The sequence below is a fragment of the Xenopus laevis genome, chromosome 4S, assembly GCF_017654675.1.
Source record: "Xenopus laevis strain J_2021 chromosome 4S, Xenopus_laevis_v10.1, whole genome shotgun sequence".
NCBI classification, from domain to species: domain Eukaryota; kingdom Metazoa; phylum Chordata; class Amphibia; order Anura; family Pipidae; genus Xenopus; species Xenopus laevis.
Window position 1 is genome coordinate 101680845 of NC_054378.1, and position 18789 is coordinate 101699633.

The window sequence follows — 18789 nt, forward strand, 5'->3', positions numbered from 1 at the left end:
CCTTCCGAATATTTAGGTGGAACCTCTTTTCTTCTAATCGGAATGGGTAACCTTGTGTCAGATGGAAAGACCTACTGGTAAATAAAGCATTAGAGAGATTATTATATGATCCCCTTATATATTTATACATAGTCATCATATCACCCCTTAAGCGCCTCTTCTCCAGCGTGAACATCTCCAATTTGGCCAGTCTTTCCTCATAGCTAAGATTTTCCTCATAGCTAAGAATTAGCCTTTCTATAACATACTAAAAGTTAACTTAAAGTTGAACCACCCCTTTAACATTCCATCCCTGTGACAAACTGCATTACTTGGTGGCAAGGTGCACTTTTGTTTTCTATCCATCTATGAGTGGTTCTTTCTTCACCTTGCAAACACTGATATAACTTGATCTGATTCTAAATTTCCTGGTGTAATAAGTAGTGCTCTTTTTTTTATCATTGATGGAGTCTAAATAAAGGATCCCTTAGTGTTAATGTGTAGGAACATACCCACTTTCTTACCTGTGCATTGCGATGGTTGATAGGAATTGGTAAACAGTAGCATCTGAGAATAATGATGTGCTTTAATTTTGAAAATGCTACTTTTCTACATGTATCTGTCTTGCTATATCTGGACCTATTTACTACTTCTCAGTCATGTGATTGTCACTCAGTTTTACTGGAGTCAGCTCTTCTTTGATCTATTATAGCAAAACAGTCCCATTCTTTGTTTACTCAAGAAAACAAACAAAAACATATGATTTTTGCTGATATTGCTGTGTGTTTCTGTAAATATGACAGCTGTCATATTTTGTCAATCGAAAATGCATTTAAGAAAAAAAAACAGGAAAAACAAAGCATATGATTATAATAACCCCCTACCTCAATGATTCTTAACCTATGGATTGGGATCCAAAATACCTATGCTCTTGGGTGGGGGGTCTCCAAAGACCCATTTAATAAAGTAGAATTCAACTGTTAAATAAATCTCTTATAGAAACCAAGAAAATTTGGGTGTATGTTTGTGTAAATCACATTTTCCAACACTTACTTCGTTTTCAAGTCTGAATCATTTTTATTAACTTTTTGGGGGGATGAGTATGCCTTTAATGTTGGCGGTTGTAGCTAATCATTTTTGTTTTGCTTATATGTCTTTGAAGGTCTTTATTTGTTCATTTGTTCAGGACACAATATGTAGCATCTAATAGTGGCAAGTCTAAAGCAACTGATTGGTCTGGAAAACATCTCACCTCCTTATCCGAGAGGCTTTTACAGTGTTGCTGGTCCAACATCACCTTCCATGCTTTACCCTCTGTCCGTTCCTCAGGTATACAGATGCTCTAGTAATATATGAATGTATGAATTGAGAATATACGTGTCCGTTGGTTACATTTCAGAGTAAGGCCACCTTTTGTCCAGGTACTGTAGATCTTTATTGGGTGGCCAATAGTGTTTTACAAGGGGAAACAACTCTGATAGGACCTGAAATATTGGTATTTAAGGCCAATCATGGTCACTAATTAGTAAGCGGCACATGTTGCAGCCTGTTAAAGTGAGATAGTGAGTTACAGATGAGGCCGCAACTTGTTTTGTACACCCTGTGGAACAGACATTCTTAAAATGATAAATGGTTGAGATTAAGTTGCTGTTGGGTTTAGCTGCCCTGTAGTGGTGTGCGGGTTATCGGGTTGGCCCGCATATCACTACTGCCCTGCTCTTAAATAGGAAACTGCTGTAATTAGTAGTTAAAGGACCAATAACACCAAAAAATTAAAGTGTCCTAAGCATTGAAAATATAATGTACAGTGCAGGATCACTGGGGTTAAGTTGATCCTCTCTGGAGGCAGGAGAAACTGAAAAAGGTTTCTCCAATCCCTTCATCCCTTCATTTCTCCATGCCCTCCTGGCTCCATCTCTTCCTCAAGTTTGTTAATGCCCACCCTTTTTGGACACCCACCCAGTCGTCCTGCACTGACAGGTAGGGCCGACTGGGAAAGAGAGATTTTCATGCCTGAAAAATCCTTTTCTCATAGGCCCGTACTGTCAGTGCAGCATCTCTCCCATGGGGTGCCGTTTTTTTGCTGCTCGTTCCTCCGTTAGTTAGGTAGTGAGTTTCTTCTGTCTCCACTGGCAGGCTTGGGTACTAAAACTGGAGGAAGAGGTGAAGCCAGGAGAAATGAAGAAATTGGCGAAAGCTTTTTCAGTTTGTCCTTCCTCAGTAACGTAACTAGAGGGGGTGGGCCCCGGTGCGGGATGTGCAGCCAGGCCCACTGGCCCCACCCACCTCACCCACCCCCCTCCATATGCAATTTTCGTGCCGGAAACAGCAGTGCACGAGCTGCCGGGGGCCCTGAGGGGGTGCAGGCCCTGGCCAATCACACCTCCTGCTCCCCCGGTAGTCCCGCCACTGTCCTTCCTCTAGAGAGGATCAACTTAAAGGAAAAAGAAACCCCCCCCTGGGCGCAAAACCCCTCCCCTGTGTTGCCCCCCTCCCTCCTCCCCCCTGGCCTTCCCTCCCTCCCCCCCCCTGGCCTACCGGTCCCCCTGGGCAAATGCCCCTAACTTGTTACTCACCCCTCTGCGCAGGTCCTGTCCACGGAGTTCACAAGCGCCATCTTCTCCCACGCGGTCTTCTTCCTGCTTTGACCGGCGTCTTTTGGCGCATGCGCAGTAGGCAAATACAAGAGTCCTCTGCACTCAACCCATTATCAATATATTTAAGACAGAGACATTTTGTGCATACTGCTACTAAAAAATGCCTTACCCTTTAAACAAAACAGGGATTGTTTGTCCATATATTGCAATATATTTAAGCTGGCCAACTACGTCAAAGTCATCCCATATCTGGCCAGTCCTATGCTTAAATCTATCTGATTCATTAAGAATTCTATTGCTTCATTGTACATTTTACAAAGGGACTAAGTTTTACCTGCAACTTACTTGCTGCTTTCAAAGTAAAACTCCCAAACTTGGCTGCCCTTTTATTAGACACCAGTGGGATCACCTGACTATAGCTGGGAAGGGTGGGAGCTACAACATGGAGCTGATCACTGCCCTTGTATAACTATAACAAACAAGGGAAAGTTGTGCTCACCACTATTTTTTAAAACCATTAGGCGGGGGTGCAATGAGGCTGTGACCACAAAATACATATAGACAAATACAAGAGTCCTCTGCACTCAACTCATTATCAATATATTTAAGACAGAGACATTTTGTGCATACTGCTACTAAAAAATGCCTTACCCTTTAAACAAAACAGGGATTGTTTGTCCATATATTGCAATATATTTAAGCTGCCCAACTACGTCAAAGCCATCCCATATCTGGCCAGCTTCATTGCACCCCCGCCTAATGGTTTTAAAAAATAGTGGTGAGCACAACTTTCCCTTGTTTGTTATAGTTATACAAGAGCAGTGACCAGCTCCATGTTGTAGCTCCCACCCTTCCCAACTACAGTCAGGTGATCCCACTGGTGTCTAATAAAAGGGCAGCCAAGTTTGGGAGTTTTACTTTGAAAGCAGCAAGTAAGTTGCAGGTAAAACTTAGTCCCTTTGTAAAATGTATAATGAAGCAATAGAATTCTTAATGAATCAGATGAAAATTGAGCATAGGACTGGCCAGATATGGGATGACTTTGACGTAATTGGCCAGCTTAAATATATTGCAATATATGGACAAACAATTCCTGTTTTGTTTAAAGGGTAAGGCATTTTTCAGTAGCAGTATGCACAAAATGTCTCTGTCTTAAATATATTGATAATGGGTTGAGTGCAGAGGACTCTTGTATTTGTCTATATGTATTTTGTGGTCACAGCCTCATTGCACCCCCGCCTAATGGTTTTAAAAAATAGCATGCGCAGTAGGAACATTTACAGGTACGGATCTACTGCGCATGCGCCGAATGTCACGAGGTTTTCCGATTTCACTTCGCGTGGGAGAAGATGGCGCCTGTGAACTCCGTGGACAGGACCTGCGCAGAGGGGTGAGTAACAAGTTAGGGGCATTTGCCCAGGGGGACAGGTAGGCCAGGGGGGAGGAGGGAGGGGGGCAAAACAGGGAGGGGGGAGAGGTTTTGCGCCCAGGGGGTTTCCTTCTCCTTTAACCCCAGTCGTCCTGCACTGACAGTACGGGCCTACGAGAAAAGGATTTTTCAGGTAAGAAAATCTCCCTTTTGGTGTTATTGTTCCTTTAATAGGAAATGGGAAAGTTTATCTTGTGTTTTTTTTTTTTCATGCCCTTCATGAATGCCCAGCCAACTTTTTAAAGTGACATCACCATTATACAGAAATCAACATCATATGGAGCACAAATGTATCCTTTGTATTGAGGCTTATTTACTAACATAAGTGCTAAAATACACTAAGGCAAAATGCCACAATAAAAATAATTTATAATAACAATTTCCTGTTTGATTACTAAGGCCAATATCCCATTCTGCTTTTTCTCTGCTGGTGGAGAAACACTATTAAAAAACAAATGAAGATTTTGTCCCAGTGGCATAACTATAGAGGAAGCAGAACCTGCGGGAGGTCCCGATGGACAAGGGAAGCTTGGACCAAATGGTCTGTCTCTAAAGTTATGTGGGGTGGGGTGTGGGCAGGTGTGGGGTGGGGAGAGAGAGGGCGTTGGTGATTATAGTGCGACAGGCCCCTCCAAAATTTTTTTGCTGGGGGGTGGCACACTCTAGTTACTTTAGTTGCACCACTGTTTGCCCCTTGCTGCCTTTAGTGTTCAGTCAGGCGTGAAACAAAGCTGTAGGGAGAGGATGGTGTTGCTGATGGTGTTTCACAATGGCCTAAGAATAACTGAACTGTTGTACATAAGAATTTGTTTTAGTTAACATGCCCTGATGTGGTTAGCACCTAAGAAGGAAAGGCTAACATGAAAGAAAGAGGAATTCCTTTGGCACTGGCAGAGGTTGACAAACCAGTGAGATTGTCTAATCTCTTGTAGTTTGAAGCTTTTCACCAGCAGTTTATATAAGATATGAAATATCAGCAGAACCTAAGCCACGGCTACATTTAGGATTGCCATTTTATTAGTGTTCTTCTCCCAAACCATCCACGGCAGATCCAGGCTATAAATCCATCAAGTGAATTTGTAAAATGCTGTCATAATGAATTGTGCCAGTACAATATAGCTGGAACCTCTAATGTTGGACTTCCACAAAGGTTGAAGGTTTGAAATTAGGCTCCATTATAATAGTCTTCTCAATTGTGGAGGATTAAGGACTTTATAAAAACCTAAGAATGGCTGCCGATCCACATCAGCATATGAACATTGTCAAATGTTAAAGTTCAAATGACAACTTCATTTCATTTCAATAGAGATATACATGTGAAAAAACAGATACCTGACAGTGACTATGGTACTAACGTTTGGATTTATGTGGTTATGGTTTTAGTTTCACTCTCTCTATTTCAAATCTGCAATTGTAAAAACATTTGGCAGTTTTTAAAGTATCTGCTTATATTAACATCAAAGTTTGCTTGCACCAGTGCAGTAACCCATAGCAACCAGTTACCAGTTTTCTTTGATTTCTTAAATCAGGAAAAACAGTTTCATCCAGAAGGAGCGCTTGTGGGCTGCAGGTAGGATTACAAGAGATTTTATTGCTACAGGTTTGACAATATCATGTAACCCAAACTAATCCCAACTGCCACACTTGTTCTGGAACAGACTCAAATCCTTCTAATATGAATAGGTAGTTTATGGCTGGGTGGATTGCAGACAATTCAGGGACCTGGCTAGAATTGTCCTGATTATTTTTACATAAGAAATATTGGGAAATATGTGCTAATTACAGCAAATTTCTGATCGGTACAGTGGGGCAAATTCACATCTCTACCAATAAATGAGAGCCAAGATGTTCTTTAAAAAAGCAAAACCATTGTTTGGCTCTCTTTCTCCCTATCTTACATCTTATCAGTGTCGGACTGGCCCGGCGGGACACTGGGAAAATACCCGGTGGGCCTCGACCCTCATGGGCCTCTGCCAGGCCAGAACCCCTCTCTTTATATTTAGATTTGAAAAAAAAAATTTCCCGGCACTACGCAGTGCCGCCCGCGCATGCGCACCGAGCGGCTTCCTCACTGAGCCGGCGCATCACAGTGGGGGACTGGGGGCTGGAAGGGGGGACCGGGGCCCATCGGGAGTGCTGCCAAGGACCCCCCTCCAGCCCACAGTCCCCCCACTGTGATGCGCCGGCTCAGCGAGGAAGCCGCTTGGTGCGCATGCATGTTATCAACAGACGTAATATACAATATGCACTATTTATCAGCTCTCTTAGAGGACAAACTTGATTCCCATACTTCCATATGGTCACTATGGGAAAAAATTCATACTGCCATAGGAATGATTATGTCCATAATTGTCTGTGATCAAACTATGCACTGATTTAATTAGATTTGTTTAGTCTGGATTAGATTATTTCTGTACTTTTCATTTACCTTTTTATATACTTCTATGATTTTATTCATTTGTTGATATATACTTATAATTATCACAAATAAAGAGTTATACAAAAAAAGCAAAACAATTTCAGAATATTCTAATTAAATAGAGCCTTTAATTTACACATAACCTGAGGTGTTACTATAAAGCAGTATTTCTTTTAGAAATAGAAACATTAGATTGTAAACACTCTAGGGCAGTGACTTACTATGGCTGCACACAATAAACTGAGCTCTATAAAGAGAGAGATTTTCTGATGATAACGTATATAGATTAGAAGTTTAGTGGCACACACATTCTATGCCAGTGCAGCACGGTGCCGTGACACAATGTACTGTCTGTGCAGATTCATGTGGGCAGCACATCAGCACGCTTCATGGAAAAATGGCTCACTTAATAATTGGTTATAGTCAGCCTTTATCACCTCATCTCATGTTGTTGCTATTTGTTTATTTTGTCTCTGAGGAACAAATGGTGTAACATTGCCAAATGTATTCATTTGTTATTGGTTAACTATAACTCCTAGCAGCTGGAGGCAATCACTGGCTGGTAGTTTAACCACATGTGGGGTTGCAGGTAAGATCCAAAGTGTTGACACCCTAGTGCAGGGGATGCTCTGGAGTTACCGGAGGAGGCAAAAAAGCTGCTCCCGGTCAATTTATGAGCAGAAATTCAGATTTTTAAATTGGAATTTCTGCTCTGCTATTGCAGAGAGCATAATTACACTTTCCGCACTAGCGATGTGGCCCTCCCACACCCTCTCCGGTGCTCAAAATGGTATGCGAGGGGGGTGGTGGCATCAGAAAGGCCGCCTTGGGGCGCCAAGGACCCCTGAAACGCCTCTGCCCTAGTGCCTTACAGTACACACTGTACCCCAGTTACACTCCCTTGCCTAACCGATTTATCCCACATTTGCTGACCCCTCAACCATATTTCCTCTCTATACACACAATATCACAAATATAGCCCCTTCAATGCACCATGCAATGTTTATAGTGCAAAAAAAGGCAAAATAGAGTGCAAATAGCTGCAGGCTTCTACACTCCATCTCAGGTATTACTAAAGGGCTGGTGATGGGGTAGCGTAGGTGTCCACCCTCCTGCCTTCTACCTTGCATGTGATTCAGAGACGCAAGGTAAAGGAGCATCAGGAGGTTCAGCTCACATCATGGCCCTGTGCTGCTCTCGGCACTGAGCACCAGAGAGAACAGAGCTGCAATCCCGAGGGCACTTGTGCTTGTGAGCTTCGTAAATGACCCATACTATCTGCAGTTCTAGAAAATTAATTAATTAAAGCTAATATGTCAAGCACAATGGAGATTCTTTGCATTTCCATTACACATACTTCTGCTATAGGGGTTCCACAGTTGGGAAGTAGCTCCCCGTTATTTTAGCCCACCAAGATAGGTAGGATCAGGTGGAGATGTGTAGCCTTGCATAGCCAGTCATCCCCTGTCACTTCTGAACTTCTCCTGGCAGCGTTCATAAGTAAGAGTTTATATAAAAACAATTTAACCTTTTTTTGTTGTTTCTTATTCACGTTTCATATTGTTTTGCCTACAGTGGGCCACATTCAATTCACTTAGAAAATCTGCAGCTAGAAACTGAAGTCTCTGGCAGAAGACAATGTTCTCAACCTGAATACATAGTAGCCATAGTCTTTGTCTCTTCATCTTTGCATTGTACAAGGAGTGTGCTAAAATGAGGTGAAATGTGTCACAATTAACAGATATATATGAACTGCTTAAAGGAGAACTAAATCCTAAAAATGAATGTGGCTAAAAATTCCATATTTCATATACTGAACTTATTGCACCAGCCTAAAGTTTCAGCTTCTCAATAGCAGTAATGATCCAGGAATTCAAACCTGTCACAGGGGGTTACCAAGCCTTCTAATGATAATTTAGAAACCATAAAAAAGACCAACAGTAATTGTCTTCAAATACCGATGTCTATAACACAATAAATCTAATTTTAAAGCAAACCCCTTAAGGCCTCCCTGTCTAGTAGGTATAGGTAACAGAGGGAGAAAATACTATCGCTGATTTATGCTCATAGGATCATTCATAGTCTTCTGTACAGCTGGTCATTATTAAAATCTGAGATATTTTCAGTGGCAGGGAGGGTAAAAGCCAGGGGCTGTCCTTGGAAACTAGGGACCCAAGCTATGTGAGTAAAAAGCATTAAATTACTATTACCAGGCGCAATAACACTATGCAATCTTATGAGGCAGAGCATATGATTGGAAGCAAAGGTGCATTCTGCAGTCATATTCTATGCAGCTATTCTTTTTTTCTTTGTAGCGTGACATTAAGGCAACATAAAGCATAAACCTTAAGGCAGTGAAAAGCTTGCAAGTTTTTAACATTCTGGAAAAGTGTGGCACAGAGACAACACAAAGAGCATTATTTTTTCTTCTTCCATACACAAAAGTTACATTCAAAAGCAGTAAAATAGCATACCATGAAGCACACACCCATATAATATACTGTAAATTGCAGATCTATTCATATACAAGTAAGAATATCCCTATATCAAAAGCTACACAATTGTTTCTTGACCTGATTCTGATACTTCAATATGACAGTGCTTCAGTATCCAGTATAGACAATTTTCTTCATCCTGGATGCTATTCAGACCCAGAGGTATGACTCGTGCCTTTTGCTGAGTGCTGCAATGTATAACAGATATGTCAGCTATCAAACACTGACAGCATAATCCATTACCAATACAGTTAAGAATCGCCTATATTTCTATGTGGCAATATAACATCAGATGTTTACTATTTCAACTAAATTTGGCCAGGATCTGGCACTAAATGTTGTGGCTGTTGCTGCAAGAACGTCTCTAAATGCCGTATAGGGATGCTCTGACTTGAGACACTGAAGAAGTATTACTCCTTTGATGACACTCACTGCTTGTCCAATGAACAGTGAATACCGAGCTCCATTGCTAACGCCACAAAGACTCCGTTATTTGGAAATTCCTGTACCCAGTCAAATAACCCAAAACCCTGCTCCTACTCTTCTAAGTGTCGATAATGCCTAACCAGAGACTGGGCCACAATTTAAGCTACCTGTGTGGTACCTATCTGGCACTGAGACCAGAAACATAACCCTTAAAAACCCCTTCTAATCTTTCCAGTCCCAAGAAAGTACAAAATGTCATGTGAATAACGCATATTTGTACCTGTAGAAGATTCATTATTTGGGGAGTGGTATCCAGAGCACTAGATGTCACTTACCTAAGGGCAAGCAAATGGCATTCAAGATCTGCATTAGTGGTTGGTTTTGCCCATGCAAAATATGTGTATTTTACATGCAGATAAGACGCCTCGTGAACCACAGACATACTGCTAATTACTGATATACAGTCATATGAAAAAGTTTGGGAACCCCTCTCAGTCTGCATAATAATTTACTCCACTTTCAACAAAAAAGATACCAGTGGTATGTCTTTCATTTCCCAGGAACAGTACTGGGGTGTTTTCTGAACAAAGATTTTTAGTGAAGCAGTATTCAATTGTATGAAATTAAATCAAATGTGAAAAACTGGCTGTGCAAAAATTTGGGTAATTTAATTTTGCTAATTTGAATGCATGTAACTGCTCAACACCAATTTAGTTGGATTAGCTCGTTAAACCCTGAACTTCATAGGCAGGTGTGTCCAATCATGAGAAATGGTATTTAAGGTGGCCAATTGCAAGTTGTACTTCTGTTTGACTCTCCTCTGAAGAGAGACAGCATGGGATCCTCAAAGCAACTCTCAAAATATCTGAAGATCTGATGAGACAAAAATGTAGTTATTTGATCATATGCTTTGCATAGCAGAAGAAGAATACCGCATTCCAATTGAAACACCTGCCACCTACTGTCAAATTTGATGGAGGTTCCATCATGCTGTGGGGCTGTATGGCTAGTTCAGGGACTGGGCCCTTGTTAAAGTTGAGGGTAGGATGAATTCAACCAAATATCAACAAATTCTTCAGGATAATGTTCAAGCATCAGTCACAAAGTTGAATTTACGCAAGGGTTGGATATTCCAACAAGACAATGACCCTTAACACACTTTGAAATCTACAAAGGCATTTAATCCAGAGGGGGAAGTACAATATTCTGGAATGGCCGTCACAGTCCAATGACTTGAATATCATGGAAAATCTATGGGATGATTTGAAGTAGGCTGTCCATGCTCGGCAGCCATCAAATTTAACTGAGCTAGAGAGATTTTGTATGGATGAATAGTCAAAAATATTGCCATCCAGAATCCAGACACTCATTAAAAGCTATAGGAGGCGTCTAGAGGCTGTTATGATTGCAAAAGGAGGCTCAACTAAGTATTGATGTAATATCTCTGTTGGACCCAACATCTGTCTTATTTTGTTATGATGCATATTGCATATTTTCTGTTAATCCAATAAACTTTATCTGCTAAAATACTACTGTTTCCATAAGGCATGTTAGATATTAAAAGGAAGTTGCTATTTTGAAAGCTCAGCTCCAATTAAGAGGGGTTCCCAAACTTTTTCATAGGACAGTAGATCAACTGTCATTCTCCTCTATAATTAGCTATTAAAAATTATTTGTTATTCTTTCTTTTTATTCACCTATAAGATGTATTAAATGTGATGGAAGTGAGATTATTGCATTTTGTAGTGTAAGGCGCATGGAACAGTCAGAAAAAAATTTATGTTTAAAGAAACACTTCAGTTGGGCTGAGACTTTGGATGATCAGTCAATGGCTTTCTGCATCTTTTGCACAGGATGATGGGAGATGTGGTTTAACAGCAATGAATAGCTTATGTTAGTGGGTTTCTTTCTTCTAGGCTATTTCTTCAGGTGTTTTTGTAAATCCAAATTGATGTGCTTTTGTACACCATTCTGTACGAAACATCTTGTGTATGAATTTTATGGTATAAAATGTAGAATTTGGAAGAGCACATATTCAAGATTTATTTAGAGTTCATACTTGTACAAAATATTTAAATACAATGATTGACAGCCCACAGGTCCTCAATATGTGACCTCTCTTACTTTGTCTAACTATCTGACAACCAGAAACGTCATTGTTTTGGTTCTTTGCACAGAGAGCATTTACCTTCCATTTATAAAGACTGAACACACTTAGTGGAATACAGTATGTTCAGAACAGACATTTGTAGGGCTTCATAGGGTCGTAGTCTGCAGACAGACAAATTTATTAAAACACTCTGCATGGCACAGGAATAAGAAAGTCATGTCAGCACTGGTAAGGAAGCTTCCATAAATGATCTCTGGCATCATATGGCTGACTCCCTTCGATAGGAAATATTATCTAATGCCATTGAGGCCTGGAGACGGTCTAGCTCCATGTGACTTCCCATGACATGTAACACGCCTTCATCTGGCACACCACCAACTGCTTCTTCATCTTCATCTTCTTCTTGGCTCAAAAGAGCTAGTTCATTCTCATAGCAAAAGGCGCTCGGAGAAGGTAATACGGTAATGCGACTTTCGTGCAGTTCCCGAGCACTGCATACAGGAGTACCTGGAACTTGGTAGGTCTTATGGAAATGGGAATAGTCCACTTTGTAGTGATTTTTCTCCTCAAATACTACAGGCTCAAAACGTTGTCCCCAGCGTATCTCACTAGCTAGATAGGAGCTGCGGGCTTGAGTGGTCATAGCTGTGGCTTCAACCATACCTTCCAAAATGACAACAATCTCAAAGTCCTCTCCCTCCAGCTGCTCTTTACCCATTGTATAGAATGGGCTTTCCTCATCAATCTCATGAACAATAATAATGGGTGAGACTAAAAAGATGCGGTCTAAACCACTGTCATATCCTACATTTAGGTCTCGTTGATTCACAGGTAGATATTCACCTTCTTGGGTAACATAGGGTCGAACCAGTTGTGCCCGCACATGAGCTTCCACAATGTGGCTTTTACGGAGGTTACCTACCCTCCACATTAAGCAGAGCTTACCGTCTCTTAGTGCAATGACAGCATGGTGACTGAATAGCAATGTCTGAGCCCTCTTCTTAGGTCGAGCCATTTTTGCCATTATTGTTCCAATCATGAAGGAGTCAATCAGGCATCCAAGTATTGACTGAGCCACAACAGCAAGAATGGCTAATGGGCATTCTTCTGTTACGTAACGAAATCCATAACCTATAGTAGTCTGTGTTTCTACAGAAAAGAGAAATGCTTCCACAAAACTGTTGACATGCATCAGACATGGCTTTAGTGGTCCTTGCCTACCTCCACCTATCACTCCACTGCTAGTGCCCAGATCCCCATGCAGGAAAGCAATGCACCAGAAAAGGAAGGCAAAGACTAGCCAGGAGGCCAAGAAAGTGGCAGAGAAGATGAGCAGCATGTAACGCCAACGGGTGTCTACACAGGTAGTGAAGATATCTGCCATGTAACGCTGTGACTTGTTGCTAAGGTTAGCAAAGTAGACATTGCACTGACCATTCTTTTTTACAAAACGGTTGCGCTGTTTTCGCCGTGAGTGGGGATGGTGGAGAGAAGATGTCCAGTTACCGTTAAGACCCAAAGACGGCATGTGAAGACCTTCCTCATCAGTTGACACAATGCTGTACCTACTTCAAGAGAAAGAGAGAAAAATATAATTAAATAGGTGTAAATCTTTTGTTTGGCACATATTATTTATCTGATCACTATTTGGTCATAAATATCAGTAAGAGACACTAGGAAAAGTATAATGCGAATAGATTTCAACTTGGGACTTTTAGCCAAACAAGAGATGAATACTGTGTTATCCTAAAGCCTCTTCAACTGTTTGTAACTACATATTTCAGGGTTGTTATTAAAGCTAGGAAGAGACAGAAAGAGAATAAGAAAAAGCAAACACAGAATAGGAGATGGAAGAACAAGGTTTTGATGGGGAGAAGAACACGGAAGAGAAGGGAAAGACAGTGTAGAGAAGATTTGTGTATGAAAGGAAGAAGAAGGGAAGGACAATCAAAGACAAAGGGGAAGGAATGTTGGGAAGAAACATTAATGCTAAAAGTAGGGGTTGTAAAAACATTTTGGTACACTGTACCTCAAATTTCTCTGAAATGAAGGACCTTTGCAACATGGTGTTAGGATATTTAAAGTTACTAGAGCTCATTTATGACATACAAAGTGTTAAAACAAGTATTGACCCTATTCAGAAAAGTACTTGTATCAAAACATGATCCTTTGCAACGTTCATTCTTTAGTCTGCTCTGGTGAAATATGGTAGATGAATTGCATAGGGCAAAACCTAAATGCAGCCCTGGTCAATAGCTGCAACTGCCTTGCTCCAAGTGAATCCGCTATTATTTTTCATTATTTCACCATAGAAATGACTGAAAAACAGCAGTCCCTACAATTTAGTGTGTGCCTGGAATAAAGTTGCAGAAAACATGCATATAAAAGTCTGCTTTTTAAAATGACCTGCCATGGTTTCTTTTTGCATGTGTGAATTTCTCATAATGCCTTGTCATATTCATGTGTCAGAGATCTTTTTCTGGCTGTGTAAATAAAGATGCCTCCATGTACAAACAGCACTGAGCCAAGTGAAGTGGATTGGCATGTGCAACTGTTGAGTTCATTGGGATAAACATATTGTTTTTACTGCCTATCGCATCTCCCTCCAATGTTCAAATCAGCTCATAATAATAATGCAAGACAATGTTCTTCATGATCTAAAAATAGGGCTTTTATATAGAAACTGTATATAATATATCTAATTGTCTTATCATATTCCACCTAAGACCTGGGCTGAGAGGGGTATTCAGAACATACAAAGAAATCAGAACTGGGGGACCCTTCTCTTCACCTCTCTTCATCTTATGTAACACAGAATCCTATTTTTTGCTCTCAGAGGTTTCATAGCAAGAACCATCTGTGACTGTTACACACTCAGCACAACTCTGTTACCACGGCAACTTACTGCCCTGGTGGCGTCTAACAGGAGCTCAGGCCTGTAATTTTGGCATCAGTCTCAGGCAGGGACACAACAGGGGACCCACTGCACCTTCTCCTTTCGCATCCCCCACCTCGAGGCCCACGCAACCCTGACTCATCCTTCTGAAATAGGAAAATGATGTCATCTTCATGACATCATGATGAAATGATGGGGGAAAAAGTGGTGGTGAAGGAGTTAACAAATGCAATCAGCTGTTTGATTTATAATCTACTGAGGAACTCTGCTGGGTATTAAGGTTACTCCCATTCCAACCCTATTGTTAACTGTAGCCACAATTTCTCATTTCTAGACTCCTGCTCAGTTGGAAAAGTCTGTAACAATGAAAATTTACTGGGGGTGGGGTTTAAAAGAGAAATCAGCAACAAAAATGAATAAACAGAACAGTAGCAGCGAGAGCTAACTGTAGTCTATAGCTAAACCTTGCAGTGTATTAAAATCCAGCAATGGTGCAGATCACACCTCCATTTCAAAGGTTCCCTAGCACCTTGCATCCCCAATTATTTGCTCCTTTTTATCTGCTTTGCACACTTATTTTTTTCTAAATGAGCTTGTTTAAAGGAAAACTATACCCCCCAAACAATGTAGGTCTCTATTAAAAGATACTGAGTAAAACAGCTCATGTGTAAAACCCTGCTTCATGTAAATGAACCATTATCATAATAATATACTTTTTTAGTAGTATGTGCCATTGGGTAATCATAAATAGAAAATTGCCATTTAAAAAATAAGGGCCGCCCTCTGAGATCGTAAAATTCACTGTGCACACATACAAACCACATGTAAGGTCACATGAGCCAATTAACAGACAGATTTCTGCCTTTTGCTTCCTCACTTCTTCCTGTTTCAGTTAGAGTTGTAGTATTTCTGGTCAGGTGATCTCTGAGGCAGCACAGATAGAGTCACGAAATGGTGGTTCAAGGCAAGAGATGTAAAAGGGCAATATTTATGTAAATCTATATTCCAGTTTGGTAAGATTCTTTAATATGTCATTCAATTTGATATAAACTATCTGTTGCTTTAGTGTTCATTTTGGGGGTATAGTTTTACTTTAAGGGGTGGTTCCCTTTTTTAATGTTTCTGCTACTTTTCATTACTACTTTTTCTATTTAGTCCCACTCCTATTCATATACTCCAGTCTCTTATTTAAATCAACGCATGATTGCTAGGGTAATTTTGAGATTAGCAACCAGAGTGCTGAAATTAAAAAAACAAGCAGGAGAGCTGCTGAATAGAAAGCTAAATAACTCAAAAACAAAAAATAATAATGAAAACCAATTGCAGATTGCCTCAGAATATCACCCTCTACATCATTCTAAAAGTTTATTTAAAGGTGAACAATCGCTTTAAGGTTCAAGTATTGGGGTATTCAGAACATCCCTTATGTTTGTGTTCATACATTAAGGGACATATTGAATTTGTGAATTTTGTGAGGGTTTTTCTACCTCGGATAAACTCAAATTTTGAATGTTTGAGTATTTATGAAAAAATGCAAATGTCAAAAACGCAAATGAAAAATGAGGAAAAAACTCTAATGCTTGATTAATGTCCTGAAAAAAACTCAAATCGCTCAAATTGAAGGGGTTTATGTCCCAAAAACTCAAATTGAGTTTTCAGATGAAAACCCTCAAATCAACAAAAAAAACTTTGCCTAGGACAACTCCCATTGCCTTCTACATGACCTTGCCAGCTTTAGATGGCAAATTTTTACATTCAATTTTTCGAGTCTATTTAGCTTAATAAATACCACACATTCAAATGTTTGAAAATATAACTCGAATGTGTCAGTTTGGGTGCAAAAACTATTCGAATCATAGAAAAAAATCAAATCCGATTTTTGATAAATCTGCCCCGAATAGTAACAATTGCATATTGAAAAAGTTTACATTTATGAGGATAATAGGACATCATCTTCATAAATCTGTTTTTTCAAACTATAGAATATATGACACTGGCTAGGTAATAAAAAGCCATTTAAAGGGCAGCAGGTGTAGGGCATGTGCACACAACTGGATGGCTAGTCGCATCATGGATGTGTTTCATATTGGCTTCTCAATGTTAGGACTCTGTTACCAGACACAAATGCTATGTGCTTACTGATGCAAAATAATATAAAGCGATTGTGCATTCACGAGTTAAAATTTAAATTCCGCTTTGTTAAAAGTTTAAAATACCACAATTAAGGATTCAATTTTTTTCTAATTAAATTAATAACTGCATCTAGAATTATGAAATCATCCCGAAATGTTCAGCATTTCCATGGTAACTGATCATATTGGTGAATTTGTGCAGTATCTTCTGTGTGTCTCTTTGCATATAACTATAATTTTTTTCTGTTCCTCAAAAAAAAAGAAGGCAGTCTTTCCTTTACCCCTTCTTTTCACTGTCCCTTTTTATCAGTGGCCCCCATTCACTTTAAAGTTTACTTTAAGGAGTGATTATTATTTAAGTTGGTATACTGAACTTACTGTCTAACAGTTTGCACTAGCTATATACCTCCCAACATTCAGGAAATAGAAAGAGGGATAAAAAATTGCTGCGCTGAGCGCGGAGCAAATGTTTTGACCATGCCCATTTTGTGGCCACACCGCCTAATTACCATGTTCATTCTACAAAATTTGTCAGGTTATGAAAGTTTCTGATATTACAGTTTTGCTAATGAAGTTGAATTGCCCTTTATGCTGCAAGTCACAGTTTCTCCAAGAGACCTGCTTATCTTAAGGGTAAGGCCACACTTGGCGATTTGGGGAGATTTGGTCGCCTGGTGACTAATCGCCTCGTCCTAGCGGCGACCAATCTCCCCAAATGCCTTCCCTCACTCTGCGCCGACTAAAATGAAAAAACGCCGGCGCTTTCGATTCGTTTTCCGAAGTCGCCCGAAGTTTCCTCATGCTTATCTTAAATTGTTATAAAAGTATCTATGAGTGCACCTGCCACATATTCTGGGCTCTCTAAAAGCCAATTAAGTTAGAACCATTGTATCTTTTTCTGGCTGTTCATTGCAGGAGATCAAAGAGAAAGTCGGGACATTTCAGTACCAAACCCAGGACTGCAGGCTGAGCTGTCAAAATCGGGACTTCCCCACCAAAAACGGGACAGTTGGGAGGTATGCAGCTAGGGTATTCCACTGCAATAGAAGCACTAATGGAATCCAGTGCTTGCTATGTTATCTGATCGAATCCAGATTAACTGAAAATCCAAATTTACTAAAAGAGCAACCAAGCTGTGAAGCTGCACCTGTTCTGCATGATTTGGTGCTGGATTTCTGTATTAAGACTTTGCTTTTACTCTGTGTGCTCCTTTGATGTCTTGCCTTGGACTTTGTTTCCTTTGGCTTGTCAGCTGTTCCAGCACTATGGGGAAAATGTAATAAAATTTGCAAAGAGAACAAATTTGCGAATAAAAATTTGCATGTTGCAATGTACTACAGGGATGGGACTATGGGATTTTCTGGATAATGGATCTTTACATAATATGGATCTTCATACCTTAGAAAACTAGACTAGAAAATCATGTAAGCACTAAATAAACCCAACAATCTGGTTTTGCTTCCAATTAGGATTAATTACAGTATATCTTAGTTGGTATCAAGTACGAGGTACTGTTTGAAAAAAGGAAATAATATCTAAAAATTTGGATAAAATGGAGTCAATGAGAGACCAACTTTCTGTAATCCTGAGGTTTCCGGATAACGGATCCCATACCTGTATTCTTCATTTTATTGCATTGCGAATCTTAATTGCGCATTGCGAAACTTTAACACCTGCTTGAAGGTGGCATAAACTTTTGGCACAAACATGACAACTTTTTCATCAAGAAGTTATATTATATACGTTGTGAACTATCGCAAGCTATAAAATTCACAATCGTTATCTTACTGTCGTGTGAAGGGCAACGTATTCGCAAAGGAAACATTTTTCACTTTGGAAATTTAAATAAAGACTTTTTTCAAATACTTTCCATTATTTATTTTTTTACTGTTTTTCCAAAATTGAATTTTAAAGTTTAATTTTCCTGTCCCTGGTGTTTGAGTCTGGCAGCTCATTAATTCAGGTGCAGACTCTAAACTGTTACAATTTTGCAACATTGAGTTGATACATTTCTCAGCAGCATCTCTGGAGTATTAGTAATTATTGTATCAAGTCTAACAGCTGACTTTAATGAAACTCAGGGATTCTGCTCAGCAGGGCCAAAGCTAAGAAATGTATCAACTAAATGTATCAATTAAGAAAAGTTTACAGGGTCGTCGACCCCTCCTCCCAGAGCTGCTTTAAAAGGTGAACAAAGACACTTTACACTTCAAACGGTGACACATTGAAAATAGAAAGTAATTGGAAAAAATTGGAAAAAGTCGTTATTTCTGGTGATCTATTGGAAAACAACTAGTTGTTTGAAG

The 18789-nt window shown here is 39.9% G+C and overlaps 1 protein-coding gene across 1 annotated transcript in view; it reads right to left on the minus strand.

Moving 5' to 3' along the window:
* Positions 1-11604: 11604 nt before the first annotated feature.
* Positions 11605-18789, minus strand: part of kcnj4.S (potassium inwardly rectifying channel subfamily J member 4 S homeolog) — a 38007-nt gene continuing 30822 nt past the window's right edge. The window contains exon 3 of the mRNA XM_018261259.2: positions 11605-13023. Coding sequence (XP_018116748.2) covers positions 11715-13023 — 1309 coding nt within the window. The 3' untranslated portion in view covers positions 11605-11714. The remainder of the gene's footprint in view (positions 13024-18789) is intronic.